Source organism: Leptonychotes weddellii, chromosome 1 (assembly GCF_054177405.1).
Source record: "Leptonychotes weddellii isolate Sample4059 chromosome 1, ASM5417740v2, whole genome shotgun sequence".
Classification (NCBI taxonomy): domain Eukaryota; kingdom Metazoa; phylum Chordata; class Mammalia; order Carnivora; family Phocidae; genus Leptonychotes; species Leptonychotes weddellii.
Genome location: NC_138369.1, coordinates 170,105,579 through 170,123,743, shown reverse-complemented (window position 1 = coordinate 170,123,743; position 18,165 = coordinate 170,105,579). Strand labels below are relative to the sequence as shown.

Below are 18,165 nucleotides of genomic sequence, written 5' to 3'. Positions count from 1 at the left end.
CCTGCTGTCGCTCTCCGTCAAATAAATGAATAAAATCTTAAAAAAAAAAAATGCAACTGCCATGCTATTTAGATCATTTCCTTGACCCTCCCTCTAATCTGTGGCAACTTTCCTTTTCACTAGGAAGTTGCTCTGGTATTAGCAATTTATAAAAGCCACCTAAATAGTGAGTCTTTCTAGAAAGGAAAAAGAAAAAAACATTTTAAATATGTTACTATTATAGTTAACTACTCCAACTAGGCCTTTCAATATTGCTGGGGGAGAGAAGAAAAACACTTAGAGGAAGGTAGAAATTATGCTCTTTGCTGTCTAGGGGTTTTGCTTGTTTAATTCCCATGTGGGCTACCCAGTACATTATGTTAATATGTACTCAGGGCTAAGAAAATAATACTTACAGTTAGATAAGTTAATAAGAATGAGAAATGACATTAAGTGGACTTATATGCTTTTCTATGCAGTTTTTAAAATACAAATTTCCAGGGGGCACCTGGGTGGCTCAGCCGTTAAGCATCTGCCTTCGGCTCAGGTCATGATCCCAGGGTCCTGGGATGGAGCCCCGCATCGGGCTCCCTGCTTGGCAGGGAGCCTGCTTCTCCCTCTCCCTCTACTCGTACCTCTGCTTGTGCTCTCTCGCTCTGTCAAATAAATAAAATCTTTAAAAAAAAAATAAATAAAATACAAATTTCCAGCTCCCCGCCCCCATCGAGAAATAAACAAGCAGGTGTCCAGGAAATAAACTGAAATGGAAATGGGGAGGGAAATCATTATCTTAACAACAAACAGTAACTAACAGTGACTGGGTGCTTATTATGTGTCATTTCAAAAGTGTACATATATTAACTCTAAATTCTCATAACTCTGAAGGAGGTATGACCATTACCCCATTTTACAGTGAAGAAATAGAGATACTGAGCGGTATCTAAGCTACTAAGGGGAGCAAGATACAAACCTAGGCAGCCTGGCTGCCAAGCCACATTTATTCTGTAAGTAGAAGTTCACCAGTAAACACACCTGAACACAGAGATCTTGTTTCAAAAATCACTATGGGGATGCCTGGGTGGCTCAGTCGGTTAAGCGGCTGCCTCCAGCTCAGGTCATGATCCCAGGGTCCTGGGATATAGTCCTGCATCGGGCTCCTTGTTCAGCGGGGAGCCTGCTGCTCCCCCAGCTTGTGCACTCTCTCTCTCTGACAAATAAATAAAAATCTTTTAAATAAATAAATACATAAATATCACTATGAATCACCAGTAGCAGGTTTTAGACCCCACTCCAATCACCACGGGTGGAGGAGGGTTTGGAATTCACACTTTTCCTCTGCTATACTGAATTTCTAAGGAGACAGAACTCCTCTGCTATACTAAACTTCTAAGGAGACAGAATTTTAGGTACACACAGTTCAGGAGTTTGGGTCAATCTTTATTTGTCAGTTTTTGTTTAATTTTATTTTTAAGTAATCTCTACATCCAATATGGGGCTTGAATTTACAACTCCAAGATCAAGAGCCAGACAAGTGCCCCTGGGTGAACTTTTTTTTTAACAGGGAAATAAATACCAGACTAGGAATCTGTTGTCATTTGTCACAAAACAACAACAAAACCCACTATCATCATGGACATGTTGTTGCTTCTTTAGGGCTTAAACATAAATTAAGGGTGTTGAACTAAAATATCTATTTCAGATCTAAATATGTCCTAATTTTAGACAATCGATCAACCAAGGAGTCTTCCCCAACATCCATCTCCTCCCCTTCTTCCGCAACTCAAAGGTAGTAAGCGGCAGTTCTCAAGAGCTCACTTAAACGTGCAGACATTTGTGACACATGAGCGTATTGAATTATGGAAGCAGTTCTGTCCATTAGTAGCATGGGCTCCAAAGATCTGGGTTCAAATTCATATTGAGCTTACTAAATGCTTGGCTATAGGCAAATTTCCAGCCTTTTTAAGTTAAGTGTTTTTCTCCTTTAAAATGGGAATTAATAGTAATAATGCCTACTCCATTGTAAGACTTAAAGAATGCATGAAAAGCTTTTAGAACAGTTCCAGCACAACCTGGTATCATCTTTCAATAAACAATATCTAATTTTAGTATATGTGCTGCCGAAGCGAGCACCAATAAACAATATCTAATATGAAAATTCACTGTCATCTTATAAGCCTGTCACTTCTACTAGGACATAAACTCCTATAGTGTTGAGAAGGTATTTTTATCTTTTATCCCTTACACTTAGCAGTGCCTTCCATACAGGAAGAACTCATCAAAATATGTTATGTAAATAAAGGACTCTGAAATGAATCTACTACGTTTGAAAAAAGAGCACAACTAGTGACCTAGGCCAAATCTGATTTAGTAATGGCTTTGGGGAGTTGCAATGGGATGTATCTATCTACAGAGTTAAATGTATTGGTAGGAAGAAAGTGGTAGAGTGTGGTGTGGGGTCAAGGAAGAGTTGTTTTGAAATGAGAAATGTAGAGCAGGTTTCTATGAGTCAAAAGGAAAGAGCAAATAGAATGAAAGAGGTTTAAAAATACACAAAGCAGAAAACTCAGAGACTGAAGGATCAACACCCCACAAAAGAATGATGCCTAGAAAATAGGAAACAAGACACCTTTAAGTAAGAATGGGAGGGGGGTGCCTGGGTGGCTCAGCCAGTTACTTAAGGTCTGACTCTTGATTTGGGCTCAGGTCATGCATGATCTCAGGATTTTGACGTGGGACTCCACGCTCAGTGGGGAGTCTGCTTGAGATTCTCTCTCCTTCTCCCTCTGCCCCTCACCCCCCACCCCCGCTCACACGCTCTCTAAAATAAATAAGTAAACCTTAAAATCAATCAATCAATTAATAGATAAGAATGAAGAAAAGGACATAAGAGGACTGGTACAACTATGGATAAGCTTACACACTGAGGTATAAGAAATTAAGGGAATGTGTAACTGATCGAATCCAAATGATACAAGTTCATAGGTGATGAAGCTGAGCTTTATCATATCGTTTTTCCTCGTTTTATATATTTGAAAACTTCCATAATTAGGATGTTTAAAAAAATGATACGGCACTATACACCCACCAGAATAGCCAAAATGAAAAAAAGCCACGATGAGGATGTGGAACAACTGAAACTCTCATGCTCTATTGGAGGGAGTGTCACCTGGCACGATTAATTGTGGAAACCTGCTTGGCAATTTCAACTAAAGCTAAACATAGGTATTACCTGTGGGACCCCAGAAACACCATTCACAGGGAGGGAAATGTGTACGCATGCGCACTGAAACACATGAAGGAGAATGACGCAGCAGCATTTTTCACAACAGCAAAAAAATGGGGGGAAAAAGCCCATCAGCAATAAAATGGATAAATCAATTGTGATATAGTCACATAATAGAATACCACATAGCAACACAAGTGAATAAACTACAGCTACACAAAATCAATAATCTTTCTAACGTGGTAAGTGAAAGTTAGACAAAAACATAGACTGTATAATTCCATTTATATAAAGTGTTAACACTAATCTACATAGTTAAAAATCAGAAGAGTGAAGAATTGACTGGAAAAGCTTGCGAACTTGGGATATGTGAGGGGAAACAGAAGTGACTACTGTTTTGAGGAACTTGGCTCTCTAGGATAGAAGGAAAGTGGTTAAGTGTGATGTGTGGTCAAGGAAGGGTTGTTTTGTTTGTTTAAAGATTTTATTTGACAGAGAGAAAGTGTGCACAAGCAGGAGGAGCAGGCAGGCAGAGGGAGGGAGCAGGGAGCCAGATGAGGGGATGCGGGGCTCGATCCCAGGATCCTGGGATCACGACCTGAGCGGAAGGCAGATGCTTAACCAACTGAGCCACCAAGGTGCTCCTGAAGGATTGTTTTGAAATGAGAAATGTGGGATATATTCTATTTCCTAATCAGGGTGAGATTAAACAGATGGTTCTGCTTTGTGAAAATGCTTGTGTTTTTGTTAAAAATATAGTGTCCCTATACTTTATAAATGGACTTTACAAAAAAAAAAAGAAGTCTAGCCACATTGGGACAATAAAGTCTTCCCAATGTACACAGCTGTGCACCACAGTCCATGAGCAGGAGCAAAGAAACTGGCCTGTAAGATCAATCCATATCAGAGACAGAACTGAGCTCTGACCAGGGGACCCTGGATTACTGAAGAAATTCTGGTTTTAAAGTAACCAGAAGTGGGGTAGAAGGTGGTAGGGCCCAAAGATCTTAGGGATAGAAGGTCTGATGAAGTTCAGGAAGCTAGGCGACAGTGCCAACAGAGTTCAAGATTTCTTCAGGGAAAGAAGTATAAAGAGAAGTTTGCTTCAGTAAACTGGAGAGAAAAATCACTGTATTTGAGAGGTCTAGTAACTGCTGTGTAAGAATGTTAGAAAAGGGGTGAGTGGGTGGCTCAGTCAGTTAAGCGACTGACATCGGTTCAGGTCATGATCCCAGGGTCCTGGGATGGAGCCCTCTGACAGGCTCCTGGGGGAGTCTGCTTGTCCTTCTCCCTCTGCCCCTTGCCCCGGCTCGTGCTCTGTCTCTCTCTCAAATAATAAACAATAAATAAATAAATGTAAATTCTAACAGACCAAGATAACACTATGATGGGAGGGGGTGGGACAGGAGTATGAGGCAAGGCATATCTTCCTGGTCATTGTGGAAAAGCAACCAAAAATTTGGTGTAAACAGAGGGCAGGAGACTCACAGGTTGAAGGGTTGGTACATAAAGTGGAGGGAGCGGAAAGTGGTCAGGAGAACCCAGTGGGGCCCCAAGAGAATAATCAGAAAACCATACATCTTTATATCAAATAACATTTCTGCTCTGATCCCCAGCCTGCTCTGCTTCTCTGGCCCCAAGCTTGCTGACAGTATCAGAATGGTGTCTTCTTCATATCTTCTGAAACATTTATCACAACACCTCACCCATACATACACATTATATGATTTATTGACCCCCAAATGTCTTCCATAGGAATTCAAGTTCTAAATAAGAAATATTTAATGTATGTTATAAATCAGGACCAGGAAAAATGTAAATTATAGTGGAAAGCCAGGGGGACCTAAGAATGTAAACATGCAGATATTTTTTCTGTCAGTATTCGTTGAACTGGATTGTGACACACCCTTTCCCCGCCCTCCTGTCTCTCTCTCCCTCACACACACACACACTCATCTCAGTAATTTCAAATGCAATCAGAATTAAGTCTCAGCCTTTTGTCAATCCATGCAGTATATTACCTTCCCAACGTTCCTTAATACACAGATGCTAATTTCAGAATTCTCTGGCAAAACAAATGCAAATAGCGTATTTTGCATTATGGGTAAAGCAGATCCACTGCCATGGTGAATATTTCATCACCTTACAGTATAATGGGATGGTGAAAAAGTAACCACACTTAGTTACTTGAAATCTAAATACATTTTTATTTCTTGGAAATAAATGAAATCAAAGTCATTCCCATTCCAACTTGTAAAATACCTTCGAAATAATAAAGGAGTATTGCTCTATTTTTAAAAACCTGCCTTTTCCTCCTTGCTCATAAAAACCTCAGGCTCTCTTCCTTTAATTAACATGAAACAGTAAAAGTAACTGAGTACTTTGCAAAAAACAAAGCAAATACACATACACAAAACTCAGGTAAAGTGTCTTATAAAGATGAGATCACAGAAAATTAGAAAGCAAAGAAATAGATATAAGAGCAAAATGAGTAAATATTATCTCCTTATGGAAAATCCTGAAGGTAATAAAGGGTTAATTACAATAAGAAAATCACCCCTGCTGGAAGCATGTCTAACTTGATTGCTTCAACTCACAGTAATTCCTTTCTAATATCCCAAAGTGAATTCAAATTTCCCTAGCAACCATCATCAGGGGCCAGTCTATCCTTATTTTCTACGTTCCCATAAATGCATTTATTTCCCTCACATGCAAGTTAAAAATGTGATTTTTTGTGCATGTATTTCTTTTTTCTCCCTCATACCTAAAATGTAAATGCATTGAATAAGGGCAGCTGATATAATTTTGTGCATAAGTAACAAATGTTCTGATAATTCCAAGAAACTAAGTAAGAAACAAGAGACTTAATTTAGCTTGTTACCAACAGGAATACTGTGTGATACAAATAATTGTAATTATCTCATGAGCACATCACACCCATGATTTTTCAGTTAGTAGGATGTTCGGAGACAAGATATGTTAGAAGGTGACTGGAACTAAAGCTCTGATTTCTAGACTTGGGCTGACCAACAGGGTAGCTGCTACCCACATATGACTACTGAGCACTTCAAACATGGCTACTGCGATTTGAGATGTAGTATGAGATTTCAGACTTAGTATGGGGGAAAAATTTAATCTTATTAATGTTTAATTTGATCACATATGGAAATGATATTTTGTATATATTGGGCTAAACAAAATATATTCTTTTTGAAGAACTGTAATGTCTCACAACTCGAGACTCAAGTATTTCTACAAGGCACAACCTGCTGGGGCTGAGGAGCCCAAGAGCTCCAATTCCATCTAAATCCCACCACCCCTATAACATCTGCAGATATGCTTAAAGCAAGCCAGAAAAAAAAAAAACAAAATATATATATTCAAATTAATTTCACCTTTATTTCTTTTTACTTTTAAATGTGGCTACCAGAAAACTAAATTACATATGTGACTTCCATTTCATTCCTACTGGACAGCACTGTTTAGACCAATGTCACAATCTATTGGACTTAATTCCTATAAATGAGAATAATACAAAATGTTCTTCCTACCGGGAGGTTGTCAGGAGAGCAGATTCAAATGAGGCACTTATAAAATTGTCTTAAAAAATAAGTTACATCGGGGGTGCCTGGGTGGCTCAGATGGTTAAGCGTCTGCCTTCGGCTCAGGTCATGATCCCAGGGTCCTGGGATCGAGTCCCACATCGGTCTCCCTGCTCCTTGGGAGCCTGCTTCTCCCTCTCTCTCTCTCTGTCTCTTATGAATAAATAAATAAAATCTTTAAAAAAAAAAATAAGTTACATCGGGACACCTGGGTGGCTCAATCGGTTAAGCATCTGACTGTTGGTTTCAGCTTGGGTCATGATCCCAGCAGGGGAGTCAGCTTGTCCCCACCCCACACCTCTCTCTCTCTGGATGTAAGTTACATCGTAACAACTATGCATTTTGGTTCACTGTGATGATCTAGATTTAGTGACTGCAATATGTTTATAGCACTGATTCAAATTCCATCCCTGATGAAGTTATATAAATAATGCATATACTGATACCTTTTATTGCAAAATATAAATTTAAAATTTGTATAATGTTCTTGTGTTTTTTGAAACAACATATATGTGTATGTTTACGGGGGAAAAAAAAGGTACAATCACTTTTCTAGCCCAGAGTTACCAGTTCATTCTAAAAGTATCAGATTTCACATTGTACAACCAAGTAGTTAGAGATTCTTCTCAATTCTTACTGTACAACAACCCAGGGCACAACACACTCAAAAGGTTTTGTCTGGCCCATTAGGGAAAACCCCCATGGGAATTGCTGGTATTCAAGAGTTCAAAGCTCTCTTCACCGGGGAATCCAAGTGAGACTGAAAGGGTTAGCTACAGTCACTCTAACAATTCAACAGAGATGTGGCTGAATTTGGTTCACTGTATCTGAATATGTCCTGAGATTCCTTGAGAGCATGGGATCTGTGCAGCCAAACTACCCCTCCTCTGGAGAAACCTATAAAACTCACTCAGAACATACATTTACACTATGGGATGGTGAAAAAGTAACCACACACTCAGTTACTTGAAATCTAAATACATTTTTATTTCTTGGAAGTAAATGAAATCAAAGTCATTCCCATTCCAACTTGTAAAATACCTTTGAAATAATAACGGTGATTTAATAGTTTCAAAGGAAATTTGCATTGTCTCAGTTAACCAATTAATACTGGTTAATTTGACTGTAAATCCTTTTTCTCACCAACTATCAAAAGACAAACTAAACCATGCCATTGAGGGGCGCCTGGGTGGCTCAGTCGTTAAGCGTCTGCCTTCGGCTCAGGTCATGATCCCAGGGTCCTGGGATCGAGTCCCACATCGGGCTCCCTACTCGGCGGGAGGCCTGCTTCTCCCTCTCCCACTCCCCCTGCTTGTGTTCCTGCTCTCACTATCTCTCTCTCTCTGTCAAATAAATAAATAAAATCTTTAAAAATAAATAAATAAATAAATAAATAAACCATGCCATTGATCTCACACCTACCCTAAAAATAGACTGTTATTATCTCCCTCCCTTAGCCTACCTTCCCTTTGTTAACAGGACAGGCCATAGTCTTTCTCTTCTAGAGCACACTGCTAATTAAAATAAATTGCAGAAGCGCCCGGGTGGCTCAGTTGTTAAGCGTCTGCCTTCAGCTCAGGTCACCATCCCAGCATCCTGGGATCGAATCCCACATCCAGCTCCCTGCTCAGTGGGGAACCCGCTTCTCCCTCTCCCACTCCCCCTGCTTGTGTTCCCTCTGCTCCTTCTTTTCTCTCTCAAATAAATAAATAAAATCTTAAAATTTACTTAATAAAATAAATTGCAAATACTGCTGAGTAAAGTTAAAGCCTGTAATGCTTAAACTCTAATTGGCTAACTCTTTATTAGAAACCTGGAAGAGTGAGTCAATGAGGTGAGGGAAGAAAGGTGACAGAAAAGGCCTGTGGGAAAGCAAAAAAGAGAAACTGTCTCTTTAAGTCACCATTTCACCACTGAATATAGAAACATTTTCAGCTTCCTTTGCATTTTTACACAGAGACAGTAATGGATTCAATACAGTGAACAAACTACAAAGCAATACCCATGATAAGGCCCCAAGAGATCACCAAACCAAACTATGAACTCGGAACCAGCTTCCTCAACAGATCACTTCATCATGCCAGGGTGATATTTTCCCAACTCCCTCCCATTCCACCATTTGTCATTTCAGCCCCCCTGCAAAAAGTTGAGTAGAAAATAAGGTAGGGAACCAGCACCAGAAAAGGTTGCTGGTTTTTACTGATACATAGCACCACACGCTACAGAAACCAGTCTAATTCCAATACCAATCTAACAATTATTCTAGAATATTAGATTTTTCTTTAAAAAAAAAGTTCATTTTACTCAGATAATTTTTAATTTGTCTGGTTTCCTTTATCATTTTAAAGTCCAAATCCATGCCTTGCTGGCCACCAAATGAACCAAATTAAAAGTTCCCAGTATCAATTCTTGCCTTTATTTAATTACACTTGAGAATGATTTGTATATAATAGAGGAAAGATGGAAACAAGGGGATTGGGAGAACAGGCTGCAACAGGAGATTAAAATGAGACTGAGTGTTCACACAAATTCACTCCATTACTGAATGCAGAGCAAAGCTGACAAACACCAAGCTGGCCTGTGCAGGATATTGAGCCCAGCCCTGCTCACCTCTTCCATGGTGTACCTATTCTTTTTTGTTGTTGTTATGATGTACCTATTCGTGACCTTCAAATGATCTTTCCCTCTAGGTCTTTTTCTCAAGTCGATATACATCAATTCCTGTCTGGAACACTTTCCCCATTTATTTCATTAACAGGCACTGTGCACACTCTGGGAACGAATTAGGAACAAACAGATAATCCCTGACATCATGAAATGTACAGTCTGTTGAGGAAAAACAATTATAATAAAGGCCCACTTGATAAACGTTAGAACACACTCCAGTAATGTAATGTACTCGGAGTAGGGGAAAATTCACTTATCGGACACCAACGAAGCTATTTCAACCATCTTAATAGATGCTGGCATAACCTGGACTCTGGTGGCTGGAGGGATACAACTGACTCAGAAACTGACTGGATGTAAGCAGATGAGAGAATAGGAAGGTAGGGTACCCAGATGTCTGCCACTTAATGGGAGACGGAACAGTGGTTATGTAGACAGGTTCAACTGGAGGTGCCTGTGGAAAGTCTAAGCAGGGGATGTCAAGTGGGGGTTTCAAATGATGGGAAAAAGCCTGGGAGACACTAGAAATTGGAAGCTGTCAAGACATAAATGCTAACTGAAGCCATAAACTGAGGAACCCCAACTGCTGAGCAGGGAGCCCAATGCGGGACTCGATCCCGGGACTCCAGGATCATGACCTGAGCCGAAGGCAGTCACTTAACCAACTGAGCCACCCAGGTGCACTTCTTGAATGCCTCCACAAGCTTCTTAGTGCCACCACGGAGGGTGGTATAACTTGACAAATGTCAATCATCTTTCGTCTCCTACTAAGCTCTTGGCACAGCCTTAGAGCTTCACCCACCCAGAGTGTGGTCAGCAGTGATATCATGAGGAACTTGTTAAAAAGCAGAATCTCAGGCCTCACAGGATTTTCTTATAAGAACGACTCAGATACACATCAAAAGTTCAAGAAGTGCTGGTTAGATGCTTTAATGAACTGAATTTCTCACCTGCCAAGACACATCATACCCTTTCAGATCTCCAAGCCTTTGCAAAAGCTGTACCATCTGCTGGGAATGTCCTATCAAAACTCGGCACCTTGCAAAGTTCTATACTACTGTAAGGGCACCTAGCACAGGCAAAGAACATAGTAGCCAATAAATATTTGAATGATTGGATCATGTAATCAATTAATTAATGGATGAGTTTGGCTCCAGACTTGCAGAATCTGAGACATTCAAGTGCATGCAGGTGGAATGTGAATGTTAGGCAGTTGGACACAGTGGCCCAGAATTCAGAGGAGAGGTGGACTGAGCTGGCACTATTTTTAAGTCACTAGTAACTATTTGGAGGTTATAGTAATGGATAGATGAGGTCACCCACATTTAAGATGGAGAGAAGAGGACTATGGGCTAAATCATGGGGAAGGCTGGGATTTAAGGGACCTACTATGAAGTCGATGAAGAGCAGGTTAGCAGGGTGGGAAAGAACCAAAGTAGGTATCAAGGAGCTCCGAAAAGATAAATGGACTTGGCACACCGTTATTGTTAACCTCTGTCAAATGAAGTGGAATAGAACAATGAAATCAAAGATACGGCAAGAGCTTAGCACTTCTTTAGACTACCAACTGAATGAGACAAGGCTATTGGAATGACCACGACAAGGACCATCTTTATTTGATGAGAAGGGAGAGAGAGCTGGAACTGATGAGAGCCACCTCATATACACAGGCCTATCGATAAAAAGGCTGCAAACTTTCAGTCACATGACATTTGCTGAACATTTGCTATCTGCCACACACCATAAGCTAACACTGGGACTATAACAAGAACACAAGTAATGCCCCTGCCTTGTGACCTATGAGTGCAATGAGATAAACTGAGTAACTGATGGACACCCCACAACAAATAGGGTAAGGAGCCAATGTAAAGTGGCTTGCCTCGGAGGAGGGGCAACATTTTTTTAGGTAGTTGGTATAATGGCCAAAATGTAAACAGTAAGAGAGGTATATGGAGGGGATAAAGTTCACATTTAATCTTCATATTTTTTATGCAAAGGAAGACTCCAGGAAAGCAAAATGATAAAACATTTCACTTTGCTCCGTAATGACTCTGAGATGGTAAGATCCCTATTCTTGACACACAAAGCACTGAGGCACACGGAAAGGACAGAGGGATAGAAATTTAGGAGGTCAATTAGAGGTAACCAAAGAGGAAAGCGGCTGCTTTAGAGGCAAAAACAGCATAGTGGTAAGAGCAAGGATTAAGGAGGAAATTTGTGACCTTGGCAAATTAAGTTATATAACTATTCTGTGCCTCAGTTTCCTCACATGTACAACAGGGATCATTATAATACATACCCTCCAGGGTTGCTAGGTAGAGGAGTATATGTAAAGCCCTTAACAGTGCCCTGGCATTTAATAACTGTTCGATCAAGGCTTTATTTTACTACTACTTCTACAGCTCTACTACTACTGCTACTATTATTACTGGTAGTATGACCTGCTACTGGGTAGGTAATAAAATGCATCAAAAGGATGCCCACTAGCAACCAGAATATATAACAAAACTCTTTACAACCCATATGGAAACAGATCTAGAGAAAAAATAGCACTGCAATTTTTTAATATGTAAGCCTCCTCCGCTTTGTTTTGCCAAATGTAGAAGCCAGTCATGTTACCGCTCAAATCAAATTCATAGCAATGAATGCCTAAAATGGCAAGAGTTATCTGAAGAAATACTCAAAGCCATACATCAATTACATAGCTTTTTGAGTTGTTCCCTAAGCAGGAAAACTGTACCTAAAAATAGTTGTCTTGTTAAGCTAAAGCTAAGCTAAAGTCTTTTCATGAGAAGTTCACTATCCTAGTACACAGTTTATGAGGAGAATTACTCTATCAAAAATATCTTCAGTTGAGATTGTTTCTAACAAAGTCAGGTGTCCAGAAAAAACGAAATCCAGACAATTATCTGGACATCCCCGGAGGAAAACAAATCCTCTACATGGTTTGTTATTCCACTTTTCTGCTCTAGATGTAGCCTAAAATAATTTTCCCAGAAAGAACATGCGTTTTCCACCTCAATTTCAGTTCAGTCCTTGACAAAACAAAGATGGGAACGTACCGTGTAAACCGGTTATTGACCCTTTATCTTTTCCGGAAGGCTTACTTTGGAAATTTCACCCACGTCTAAAGGATATGTATCAAAAAGGTGGAGATGGTGCTATACATCGAAGATTAGACTTGTTAATAGAATGCTGATCCCATGAGTAATGCTCACAGATGTGGCATCCAACAATGGAATTAACATTTCAACAGGAAGCAGAGAGCCATCCCAACAAAAAGGGCCACCCGATCCTTTCGAACATTAAAAAAAAAAAACCTTCCGGAGGGTGCACAAAGTGTGCCTCCTGAGAGTCGCACCTATGGATTTTTTTTAAAATTAACCATTTGGTTCTAAACGTGACATGTGCTTACCTTGACAAACGAGATCAGTCAGTTAAAACACTGGTTGAAAACAGATCAGTTTTTTAAAGCGTCAAATGATCATGCCTTCTAATGGTCCACACATGTTTTAAATGCCTTTTTTTCCCTCCCGAGAAAGGTGCAGTCGAAAAATGTACTTAGCGAATCCTTTAGGAATTGCCCTGTACAAGTCATCCCCTCTTATCTTCAAAATAAATTAACTCATCATAAACGCAAACCGAGGTTACGAATTTCTTCTTTGCACTTTGCTCCGAGGCTGCAGAAATCATGACTAAATACAGCAGGAACCTAGTTTGGATTTCCAACCGTCTACTTCGTCGAGCTACCTTCTAGTTAACAGCTTGTGCTTGGGCTCGCCTCTTCTACGAGATCGAGAATGCTCAAGCTACTGTTCGTCTCGTGCTTGGTTGGGCTCGCCTCTTCTATGAGACCAAGAATATGCTCAAGCTACTGTTCGTTCAGCGCTTCTTTCCTAGAGGTAGCTTAGATGATCGGAGGCACTGAAAAGCTCGGTGTCTATTTAATCATGGCGTTTGTAATTCAGCCTCCCCGCCTGGACTGCTCAACACCTGGAAACTCGCAGCCCAAGGCTTTTGAAATCTAGTAACCCCAGAAGGACACGACACGGCGCCTAACAAGGGAAAGGGCAAGAGCAAATAAAGCAAAGCTCGCACCCGCAGCAAAGAATGGTCTGGGAAAGACGCCAGGCGCACCCGGCATGCCGCGCCCGGGGAGCCCCTCCACTGCCGCCCCTCATCTCCGGGCTCGGTCCCTACTACCGTCAACTCCTCCCCGCCCCCGACATCTCACGCCCCCGCATGGCTCCCTTCGCAGCCGTTCCACCTTTTCAGCTCGCACGCCTGGCTCCGCAAAACCACACCAGTGCAATACCGCCCGCACGGCCACCACTGCCGCAGCGTCCCCAAATCGCACCCGTCCCCTCCCCCACGCCTCATTGTTCCCGGGTGGCCGCAGGCAGCGAGCGCCCCAGGGCGGTGCCGGCAATAGGAACCCTAGGAACCAAATTGCCCCCCACTCACCCGCGACTCCGCACAAGAAGACGAAGCGCAGCAGAAGCGCCATGGTGGCGGCCCGGCCGTGGGCGGTGACTGAAGGTAGGCGGCTCTCACCCGGGGTCTCAGCCACCCGGTGCCTGCGCGCTCCCGACTGGCTGGCGGCGGCGGCACCTCCGCACCCCCGTCCCACCCCACCCTCGCCTGGCAGGTGAAACACGTCACTTCCGGTAGTGACTGAGCCCCGCGGCGCGCGCCGGCTCCGCCAGGAGCGTGGGGTTGCCATGGCAACCAGCGCGGGCTGCCCTAGGGATCCTCGGGAGTAGGAAGCTCCCGCGCCAGCTGCGCTCCGCGTTGGGGTGAGCGGGCAGCACTTCGCCCCAAGCAAGAGCCGGGGTCCCTGCTTCAGTGCCTTCAGTTAAATCGGGGTTTGTGCACTAGGGTCGGGCCAGCCCCTCTCCCCAGACAACTGAAACTGCGGTCGCGCCCTTGCTTCAGGGTGCGGCACCGGACAATACTCGCCCGCCTGCCCCGGGATCCTGAAGGGCGGCAAATATGGTTGGCCCCGAGGGCACTCACCCCGCCCTCCCCTCAGGGTAGTAGGGAATGGGGGTGGTTTCCAGCCACGCGTCCCACCTCTGGAGGTTTGCTGCGAGGTCTCCCACCTAAGCCTCTAGGGAAAGCGAACTGAGCAGCGCCTCCCCCACCCCCCGCCTCAGCATTTCCTGCCATTTCATTGAGTCGGTGGGCTGCTGTGGAAGGCTCGAGAAGGTGTTTCCCCATCTCCAGTAATGACTGAACCCCTAGACTGCGGCTTCGGATTTGGGAAATACCTGGGCTGGTTTTTTGACCCTTTGTATTCAAAGGTTATTCTCTCCCTAAAATTAGCCATCAAGGACCAGTGAGCTTTAAAAGTGGGGTTAGGTAGGGGTGGTTAAAGGCTGGAGGAGGTGTTGGGGGGACCGGGGAATTGGAGATTTTGAATCGCCTGGTCAACCTACAGTGTCACTTCCTGGTATCCTCCCTACTCATTCTTGTGTCATTTGTGTTCTTATTTGCTCTTTGCAGATAACGTTTATTTATAACTGCTGATAGAGTTTGGTGTTCTCGACAGTTCCATCATCAGGAGTGAGTTAGAGGAGAGAAGCAGTGTGGTGCAGTGGGTAAGTTCTTGGGTCCGGGAATGGGACAGTTAACTGGGCAAGTAATTTAAATACACGTAGCTATGAAAATTAGATAAGATAATGCATAAAAGAATGTTTGGCCCTGTGCCTGGCACATAGTAAATACTCAGTCAAGTGGTAGCTAATAAAAAATGTTATTGGAAAAATTCTTATTATTTATTGAACCAGCAAAGGAAAGTAAATCATTTATTAGTAAGACCAGAGTTGCTCAACTGAAATTTAGCCTGGTGGTCTGTTATCCTGACTGCACATTAAAATTATCTAGAGGGATGCCTGGCTGGCTCAATCAGTGGAGGGTGGGACTGTTGATCTCTGGGTTTGAGTTGGAGCCCCACCTTGTGTGTAGAGATTACTTAAAAATAAAATCTTTTAAAATATTAAAATAAAATTATCTAGAGAACTTCTACAAAATACCAATATCTGAACCCCCACTCCACTGATCCTGATTTAACTTGTCTCCAATGGAATTGTGACTGATCTAAGAAGAGTCCAGAGTGGGCGCCTGGGTGGCTCAGTCGGTTGGGCGGCTGCCTTCGGCTCAGGTCATGATCCTGGAGTCCCAGGATGGAGTCCCGCATCAGGCTCCCTGCTCGGCGGGGAGTCTGCTTCTCCCTCTGACCCTCCCCCCTCTCATGTGCTCTCTCTCTCTCTCAAATAAATAAATAAAATCTTAAAAAAAAAAAAAAAAAGAGTCCAGAGTAACTGCTAGGGATTTCCTATTAAGGAAACAAAAATTCTCCTGGATATAATTGAAGGTATAAAATATTTGGAACTTAAATTTTTACTCAACACATTATACTTCATGAAATTAGACAAAAGTAAGTATTAAAGTTACATAATCTATTTCATATCTATTTCAGACTGTTATATAAAATTTTTCCTACTCTTAATCACTTAAAAGCAGCACAGATTTATTATGTGTCTCCTCTAGTAGAAATTAAATTCATCCTTCATGGGTTATCTCAACCACTTACTAGAGGAAATCTTTTGAAATTATCCAAAAGGATTTTTATCTTAATCCCTTCACTTCTAGTACCTTTTTTTTTTTTTTTTTTTTTTTACAATCCCTACCTTTTGCTTCCTTCTGTGGTACACATTTTCATACCTATTAGTCACTTACCTTACTCTGAATATTTCTGGAAGGCCAAAAAGGCACATTACTCATCTTTGTCACTCTTGGAAACCAGCTTACACTAGGTTCTCTAGTATTTGTTGAACTGAATATATTCAATTCATATATTGATATATTGACATATATTAATAAAAAGTATTTAATACACATACAATAACTCAAATTATTATATCTTGATATATCTTTTTAGAATATATTTTTAAAAATGTAAATTTTACAAAATTAATGTTTTATACTTCATTAGATTACTGAACACAAATTTTTCCAAGTGTATCATCTCCAAGGTTTAAGTAACTTTGGAAGGAGCAATTTATCTTATTCAGGAAACTAATTCTTTATATAATTATATTAAAGCTGGGGAAAAAAAGGAAAAAACTTAAATGGAGTCATCTTTAGACTTTGGTTTGTAACTACATTATTTCATATAAGCAGCAGCTAAAATTATGCAAATATCTGAAACTTATTAATGACACCTTAAAAAGCCTTTGTGACTGTAGTTAGCTTGGAAATTACGTCTCCTGAAAGCTGTAATGAGATAATCTCATTAATTTTGGATCATGCAAGTTGATTGATATTTTCAAACCAAGCTAACAGTAGTGCACAGCCATTAAATGAATTGTCCTATCTTAGTAAAGCACCAAGCACTCCACATTGTATAGCTTCTAAACCAGCAGACAGGTGATTCTTGGTCTGTCAAGAAGATGGTAATTGTGGAGACACAAACAACTATGGTTAATATAGCATTTGTTTTTACAAAGATACCTCAGCGGTAATGGATTTGTCAACACACCAAGAGATGACTAAAATCTTATGATCACATTCAGAGATTGACTTCTTTTTTTTTAAGATTTTATTTATTTATTTGACAGAGAGAGAGAACACAAGCAGGGGGAGTAGGAGAGGGAGAAGCAAGTTCCCCGCTGAGCAGGGAGCCCCACGTGGGGCTCTGGGGCTCAATCCCAGGACCCCAGGATCATGACCTGAGCCAAAGGCAAATGCTTAACCAATTGAGCCACCCAGGTGCCCCAGAGATTGACTTATTCTTAATTAAAGGATTTTTACCTCTTCAGAGCTGGAATATAAAGGCATATAAAACAAGAAACTTTCTTTCATAGGTGACACTTGTTATTTTTACTTTCTGGAAAATGATCATGCTTTTCTTAAGAAATGAAGGTTTCTGGGGTGCCTGACTGGCTCAGTTGGTAGAGCATGTGACTCTTGATCCCAGGGTCATGAGTTCAAGCCCCATTTTGGGTGTGGAGCCTACTTAAAAGTAAAAAAGGAAAAAAAAAATGAAGGTTTCTCAGTATATTACAATACCAAAAGCATGGGCTTCATGGGTTAATACCATCCAAGTCATCTATTTACCCCTGTGCCAATGAGTTTATAAATACATATTTAATTTTATGCCATGTATATAATATTTAGAAATCAACCCTTAGCCAGTGACCTGGAATTTTTTTAGATTATACAGACCAAAATTGAAGATTTTATTGATGGCATTTTAACTTTCTTATCCAAGAACAGTCTCTATTTGTTCCGATTGCTTTCTTTGTTTTGGTCTCTGTCACTTCATTCTAGTTGCTTTCCTCCAATTTTGGCTAATTCGTTGTTTTCTGCTCAAAGGTTAAAATAGGGCAGAAAAAAAGCATATTGAAAGTTCTGGGTTTGTTGGTGACTGGGTTGATCTGGGGAGATCACCAGTGAAATTGCCTTTCTTTTTAAAGATTTTATTTGAGAGAGAGGACATGAGTGCACACAAGTGGTTGGGGGGCAGAAGGAGAGGGAGAAGCAGACTCCCCGCTGAGCAGAAAGCCTTTTGCAGGGTTTGATCCTAGGACCCTGAGATCATGACCTGAGCCAAAGTCAGACACTTAACTGACTGAGCCACCCAGGTGCCCCTACTTTTAGAAACAAACAAACAAAAAAAAACCCCTGCAA

General features: G+C 41.3%; 1 protein-coding gene and 1 long non-coding RNA gene across 5 annotated transcripts in view; one reads left to right on the top strand and one right to left on the bottom strand.

Annotated features, from left to right (window-relative positions):
- CXADR (CXADR cell adhesion molecule) overlaps positions 1 to 14,209 on the bottom strand; it is a 55,817-nt gene extending 41,608 nt beyond the window's left edge. For both annotated transcript variants that reach the window (XM_006740570.3, XM_006740569.3), the window contains exon 1: positions 13,936 to 14,209. In XM_006740570.3, the coding sequence (XP_006740633.2) occupies positions 13,936 to 14,194 (259 nt within the window). In that variant the 5' untranslated portion in view covers positions 14,195 to 14,209. The remainder of the gene's footprint in view (positions 1 to 13,935) is intronic.
- LOC115942497 (uncharacterized) overlaps positions 14,166 to 18,165 on the top strand; it is a 98,846-nt gene continuing 94,846 nt past the window's right edge. For 2 of the 3 annotated variants that reach the window (XR_014138785.1, XR_014138784.1), the window contains exons 1-2: positions 14,176 to 14,267; positions 14,977 to 15,071. This is a non-coding gene — a long non-coding RNA (uncharacterized LOC115942497). Of the gene's footprint in view, positions 14,268 to 14,976; positions 15,072 to 18,165 lie in introns of all 3 variants that reach the window. The other variant, XR_014138787.1, reaches the window with a different exon arrangement.